This window comes from Humulus lupulus, chromosome 2 (genome assembly GCF_963169125.1).
Source record: "Humulus lupulus chromosome 2, drHumLupu1.1, whole genome shotgun sequence".
In the NCBI taxonomy this organism is placed as follows: domain Eukaryota; kingdom Viridiplantae; phylum Streptophyta; class Magnoliopsida; order Rosales; family Cannabaceae; genus Humulus; species Humulus lupulus.
In genome coordinates, this window is record NC_084794.1 from 288,813,643 (window position 1) to 288,821,007 (window position 7,365).

Below are 7,365 nucleotides of genomic sequence, written 5' to 3' on the forward strand. Positions count from 1 at the left end.
GTATACAATAATAAAAAAAAATATTACGGCCATACAATTAAAAAATTAAAAATAAAAGAAGACAATGAATAATATATTTGGTCGATTTGATTAAATTTCTAAGATTTCACCTTAGAAAAGGCCTCTTTATTTGTTCTTGAGATTTGTTTTCTGCAGAGTTTGAGAAATGAGATCTTCTATAGTATTTCTTGAGTTTTTTTTTTAAGAAAAAAAAAAAAACTAGTTAGACTAACTATTAGACACTAATCATATTGTTTAGTCTAACATTATACACACAAACTAGTAATAGAAGCATTTTATAAAATTAAATATCTATTTCAATGTTGATTTTATATAAAGTTAATTTACGACAAGCATCCATTACAGAAATCATTTTAGTATTTGGTAATGTCCAACACCACATGAACAGAATATTAGATTGCACTACTAACAGAATGCCAACTTCTTGTGGAGTTAGACACCAATGATGCCCTTAGCAATTATCGTTTGATTACTAGTATAATTACTGACAAGTGCGAATTAAAGTCTGGGGAAATATGTAAAAAAAAAATAGTAGGAACAAACAAGAAATTTATACAAATTACATTTAAATTAAAAAAAATCCGAGAGACAAAAAAGTATTATGTAGATACTTTCTTGACTACTTTTTTTTTGAACAATTTCTTGACTACCTTTTCAGTTCTTACTTCTACACTATAAAGAAAATAAACAATTAGTAGGTATCTATTCATTCTTATTTCATGAATTAATTCTCTCTTTCATTTTTGTTGAAGAACAAAAAAAAAATCAACTAGAACTATAGACCATAGTTGTAGTATATTTTTCAATCCTTAAAATTTTGGTCTTTGTTTCTTAGAAGTTTGCTCTATTTTTTGTATAAAGGGGCATTTTAGAGTTTGACTAAAACTTAACAAAATGAACTTAATCAGAATAATGCTAGTTTTCTAAAACATGATAAGAAAAATATCAACTTTTAAAACCGGTGTCAAAATGCTAAATTTTGTAATTAATTACCATCTCAGTATTTTCTAAATACTTCAAAAAAAAAATCAGTATAATTTTACAGTTGACTAGTATACTAATGGTGGACCAAGTGTAGAATAACATATGACCACTTGTTCTGAGTTATTTAGTTATTATAGCGGTGATTCTATGCATAGAGTAATCTGTCAAATATGTTTTCTATTATTTTTGTCAAAATATAATATATATATATATATATATATATGTTTTCTATTATTGGATATAGAAAAGGAAAACAACATTGTCACTTAAAAATAAAGTGAATCCAAACAAGATCTAAATGTCAGTTTACCTATAAGAAGGGAAGAGATCCAACAAGCCACATGAAAAATAATTGCATGTCATTTCACATAGAAAAATAGTCAGAAAGCAAAGAGACTACTACTTGGAATGGAACAAAATGCATTAATGGAAAAAACTATTGAGAATTTGTAATCCTTTAAAAGTCACCCCAAACAGCATATTATCATTACTTTCTCATTCCTCTCATCTCAATACAAAACAAAGCCAATCATTCTTGGCTCCTTTTTCTACACCAAGCAAAATTAGGGAACATAACATGGATGGTTCTGATCAAAAAAGAAGAAGAGTATAAATTTTATGATAAAAGAATCTGTAATGGTTCTGATATGTCTCAAAAAACTGTGGCAGAGATGGAAATATATATGACTAACTATGGTATGTTTAACTAATGAAAAGCTTATTAATCTTTAGAATTGCTATGACTATCTTCAACAAACAAGAAAGCAATGCCTAAGTTACCATAACCAGATAATAAGTCCTTGAAGCTTAAGTTTATTAAACAAGCATTGCCTAGTACAAACAACAAAGATTATGATAAAGAGATATAATAGAAAAGACCCCTTTGGAAAAGTCTAACAAACCTGAAACTTGTTTCTTCTCCTCGTTCAACTTTTTGGCTTTTAGTTAGAATGGGACATCCTATAATAAATAGATGTTGATGTGTCTCATCGTCAGACTCAGATCTATCAAGTTGGCCGCTCCATTTATGGTTTGCAGCATAAATTACTATTCTACAACTATAAGCACTATATATATAGTTTATTTATTTTTTACTCTACATTCATTTTCAACTGTTATTTAATCTAATAGTTTACAAATAATCAATATTATTAAAATTAGTTTCAACATATAATATTATAGAAAACATTATTATTTTTCGTACCTAATTTTATTTCTAATACTTTGTTCCAAACCTGATTTCTTAATTTATTTAAGTGTGTTTTCTTATTATTTTTAAATCTCATAGATACACAATCACCTAATGACTTTATATATATATATATATACAATCTATTTAAGTGAAAACTAGATCTCCATAACTCACTTAGTATAGTTAATCTTAATCTTCATTACACTAACCATTAACTAGATTTCTAAAGCTATGTCATTTCTTTGTTTAGTTCTCATATATAAATACTTAAATAATGATTTTCTCCAAATTTGTATGCCTTTGAACAAGAGCATCTTATTTTTTTCGTCTTATTTTTGTTATTGTTTATTGAGGAAGAGAATATTGAAGATTGGATTACATGAATATAATCAAACATTTGATGTTTCTAGAGCAATCTAAAAACATGTTATCAATTAAAAAAGAGATAATTTCAATTGTAACAATTGTAGAAATGACAACTTAATATATTGGTCATAGAAAATTGTGTAGATGAAATATTTATGATTCAAAAGGAAAATGAGAAGAAAAAAAATCCATGATGAACGTAATGTTAATGCATTAGATAGAATCAAAATTACGTAATCACGTTGAAGTGTTAGGAGAAGACATTCGAAATATGGACAAATATTAAAAACAGGCTGCTCAAAAACTATGCCATAAAGTTCATGTAACCTCCATCACATGACTTGTTTAACCTAATTTTTGAACAATCTGTTTGCAATACTTTGTCTACCTTTTGAAAGTCTTTTATTACATCAACAAGATCACTTAAATTTGACTCTAGCTCTAATGCCTTAACATTATGTTCATCAAGAAATTTTTCTTCCTTCTTCTTTTCCCTTTTTTTATTTTCTTTTTGATTTGCAGATTTTTCTTCTACATGTTAATCTTTGGCAAATATTTGCTAGTAAGCCTTGACTATTGATATTCAATCTCAGAAATACAAGATAAAGGAAGATAGTAGGGGAAATTCAAGGATCCCTTAAAATTCCCAAGGAATTCTAAGAATTCCCGCAGTTACAAAATAATTCCACACCCAACTACAAACCTCTCTTCGTCTATTTATACACTCTCCACAACTAGAGTATTCCTAACACATTCTAGAGCCATCTCAATCCCCTCCCTTTTGCCACCTAAACTATACAATTCAGCCAGCTGTCATGGCTAATACAATCCATATCCCTTATCCTAACATGAACTTATCTTTTCTTTCATTACTAATATGTTTTTCTCTCTACATTGGATTGCCCGAGAAACATCAAATGTTTAATTAGATTCAAACATCCAATCTTCAATATATTTTTGCTCAAAATAAATCTACAGAAAAATAATAATAAGGCCAAGAAATTTAAAAGATGATAGAAAATAAATAAGTGATGTCTTTGGCTTTTGTGGTCATCAAAGTTGGCTGGGTTTCAACATTTCTTTTTTTTTTTGAAAAAAAAGGAGAAAGAGACCAAACACTTGGTCAGGCCCCCACTCAAATAAATAAAAAACCCTCACTTATGGCAGAGGAAAACCTTGGTACAATTAAAATTCTAAATACAAGGACAAAGCAACATCTACTACTAACCAGACTACACAACCAAAAAACTCTTCTACTCTCTAAAGAGATCCAAAAAGGATAATCCCTCAAAACCCTTTGTGCGATACACCCAAGTGGCAACCCAAAACTTAATTCTCTCCCAAATGAAGTCACAAAGACTAGACTTTTCGTCAAAAATTCTGCTATTCCGTTCTAACCAAATTGCCCAAAAAGAAGCCAATATTGTAACCTTCCACAACTTATTCAAACGCTTATCCCCCATTAATCCACAACATAACAACCAAGAGCAAGAAGAAGGATGGCACCAACTCACCCCACACCTTTGACCATATTGACTGGGCCAACTCACAAAACAAAAATAGATGAGATACAGATTCAGCCGCCCTTTTACAACAAACACACCAACTAGGGGAAAGGCACTGATAAGGACGGCTGGGTTTCAACATTTTATCCACAGTGAAAGGCATAAAGACTTGGAGGAATACAACTTTCTTTTCATATTATATAAGTTAGTATATGAACTAAAACATAAAGACATAGTTTTACAAACCATGATAACATCCCCAAATTCATTCAATTAAACTCCGGATTCAACCAAACAGATAACGCAAAATTAGATAACAAAACTAGCAAAACTTACCTAATCAATGAGAGCAAGAGGGAGAAACACCCATGGGCCATGACAATTAGGTTGACAGAGAGATATCAAATTAGTACCAGTAAAAGTAATTGAAATTACAAGAAAATAAAAAAAAGAAATGAAAGAAATAATTCATTATGGATTAATTTAGTTTACAGAAATCAGATAGGTGGTAAGTTAAACTCAAGAGTATAAAATAGAAGAATCCTATACCATATAATCCTATGAGTAGTACAGATTACTTGCCACTGAGTGATAGCAATATCATGAAAAACTCTATCTGCTTTTCCCAATTGGCAAAGGAGGTCTAAAAGCTGTTTGCCAATTTGAGAAGACTACACCTGCCAACTCTAATTCCTGGTATTGTAATTGCCTACAATAGAATATATCAGCCCACTTTTACAAAAAAAATCGATCAAGACTTCTGCATACTGCATATACAGCATATTTTACCAAATTCCTCTGTCATCCTTTTTCTCTTTCCTAACCTTCAGATTACCTATCAGCTTACATCTTCTTGCAAAACTTTCATTTCTAGTTTATAGTTCAGCAACCACTTTATTTTTCATCCTCCAATACCAGTTCATCACATCCCTTTCACACATAAAACCCACACAAGTTCTTACCTTCTCTCATGAATATCTCTCTTGATCCAAACCATTTTCTCTCTTCCCTGTTTCTATTTATTCACTCGATACTCTTAACTCTATTTCTTAAGAAAATCTCTGCCCTGTTATATCAACGATTCTCAACTTGATTTTTCATAATTCTCCCATCACATTAGTACCCATCTCATTACTGAAACTCCTAAACCTCATATTTTGATTCTCTCTCTAAATCCTCATGTTTTTACTAATTTAGAATTTTAAAACTAATAATTAAAGATGATTCTACAAATATTGAGCTAGTCTAAACTTTTTTATAAAGAGGTAAATCTTGTTCTAACACAAAGTGATTGTTAATAAAGCTGCTACCTGGCTATTATCTTGTGCTATTTAAATTTCTGCACTTTAGTTTCCCGTAAGTCACTCAATACTGGACCATCTTTTATTTTCCAGTTGATTCCATTTTACTCTAAAATTATTCCACGTATCCCAATTAGCTTTCCAGCAATTTAATTCCCTAAAACTTTTACTTTCAGCAATTCTAGTTGTAGAAATGATCCTATTTATTTATACTCTGAAGTTACATTTCAAATCCCATGCCTCATTTTCAGGATTTCCAGTTTTTCTTAAGTAAGTATTTACTTTCTACTACTTTTATTTCAAAATAATCACCTCTAATTAATCCTAATTGGTACTTATCATGGATTATTACCATTGACAAGCATGGAAGAAACTTCAAAATCTTGTTTTATTAGTTTAATGGACATAAAACAGAGAAGGGTCAGCAACAGAGTCTCCCAGGAAACCTCCTAAAACAGCTCCACAAAAACTATTAACCCATACTTCTACAACAGTGTAACATTGACAATGGCATACATGTCCCGAGCAGGACTACCTGTAGTTAACTTATTCAAAACATACAATGAATTATGAAAAGGAAAAAAAAATGCTTTCCCAGCGACAACCCTCAAGTTTCAAATGTAGAAGACATATTTTCTTCGTCTAAACATTGAAATAATGTAAATTTACTACACGTAACCAACAATGTTTTCATTGTTCCTATTTCCTAAGCAAAATTAACAATAATAAAGGATTTAATCAGTGAAATTGGTAAAGGTGGAGCAACATCAAACACCTTTCAGCACCCATGTTTGGCTAAAAGATTAAGAAAACCAAACAAAATTGTATGTAGACAAAACTGATCATTATCATTATTATTGTTACCGGAAGAAGAAATAGGCCTCAAGAAGAAGCAAGGAGCTTTTGATCGTTGTCCTGGCCTCTGCACAGTCATAATAAGTTTCGAAATGGTTAATACTAATCACTGCGGCAAAACATCAAACAGGTAAAGTGCAGTACAAAAAGTATAGATATAAACTATTGTACCTCTGAAGAAGAAAGGTCTTGGTGATGAGATTGCAGAAGAGATAAACGAACTGAACGGAGTCGTTGGCTGGGACGGGATAGGTGATCTTGGAGTAGTAATCCAAGGGCATGGCGGAGTCGACGAGGGAGACGATGGGAATGCGGAGGCGATGGGCCTCAAGGATGACAGAGGACTTGCGCTCAGAGTCGAAGACGACGAGGCAATCGGGGGCCTGTGTGGGACCAAAGCATAGCTTCTTGTTACGGGACCGGAACTTCTTGGGGCTGTAGCTATTGGTGAGAAACCCACCGGTGCGCCAGAGAGAGTTCATGGATGGAGAGTAGCAGCCGATCTTCTTCGTCATCTGCTCAATGATCTCGTCAAAGAGTGGGTTGGTGTTCACGAACATGAACTTTCCCTTCTGCTGAGCCAGGGACGCCATGAACTCGGCGGCGTTGCGGAGACAGATGAGGGTTTTATCCGAGTCCATGACGGCCAAGTCGTTGCGCCTTCCGTAGGTGAATACCTTCATATGGTCAGCCACCACATGCCGCCCCAACTGGGCATTCGTGCTCAGCAGCTTCTGTATCACGATCGAGTGGAGCGGCCGCCACGCCATTGACGCCGAGTTCCGAACGCCGACTGCTTCAGGGATCTATAGAAAGAAGAGAACACAAAACACAGTTCGTTACCCAAACAAAACCCCAGTCCAGTCCAGTATTGCAGAGCAGACAATCAAAACGACAAGGTTAAACTTTAAACGACGCTAAAGTAACATAAACGACATCACAATTTTTATAATTATTAGTCTAAGAGGTTGGGCTATAATTCTCTGTTCTAAGCATCAGTTTGGGATTCTAGGCCCATATTGCATTTTTTGAGAAAAAAAAGACTAGTTTTTGGACCTGCATGTAACTTATCTTTTTTTTTTGTCATTTTTTAAAATGACTTTGTATAATTATCAAATAGACTTTATTATTCAAATTGAAA

At 32.5% G+C, this 7,365-nt stretch overlaps 1 protein-coding gene across 1 annotated transcript; it reads right to left on the reverse strand.

Annotated features, from left to right (window-relative positions):
* Nucleotides 1-5,915: 5,915 nt before the first annotated feature.
* On the reverse strand, nucleotides 5,916-7,095 carry LOC133819708 (small ribosomal subunit protein uS2m). Its single transcript, XM_062253013.1, has 2 exons — nucleotides 6,396-7,095; nucleotides 5,916-6,291 (listed from the first exon to the last, which is right to left on the reverse strand). Exons 1-2 carry the CDS (start codon nucleotides 6,992-6,994, stop codon nucleotides 6,252-6,254), a joined length of 639 nt encoding a protein of 212 aa, XP_062108997.1. The 5' UTR covers nucleotides 6,995-7,095; the 3' UTR covers nucleotides 5,916-6,251.
* Between the last annotated feature and the right edge of the window lie 270 nt (nucleotides 7,096-7,365).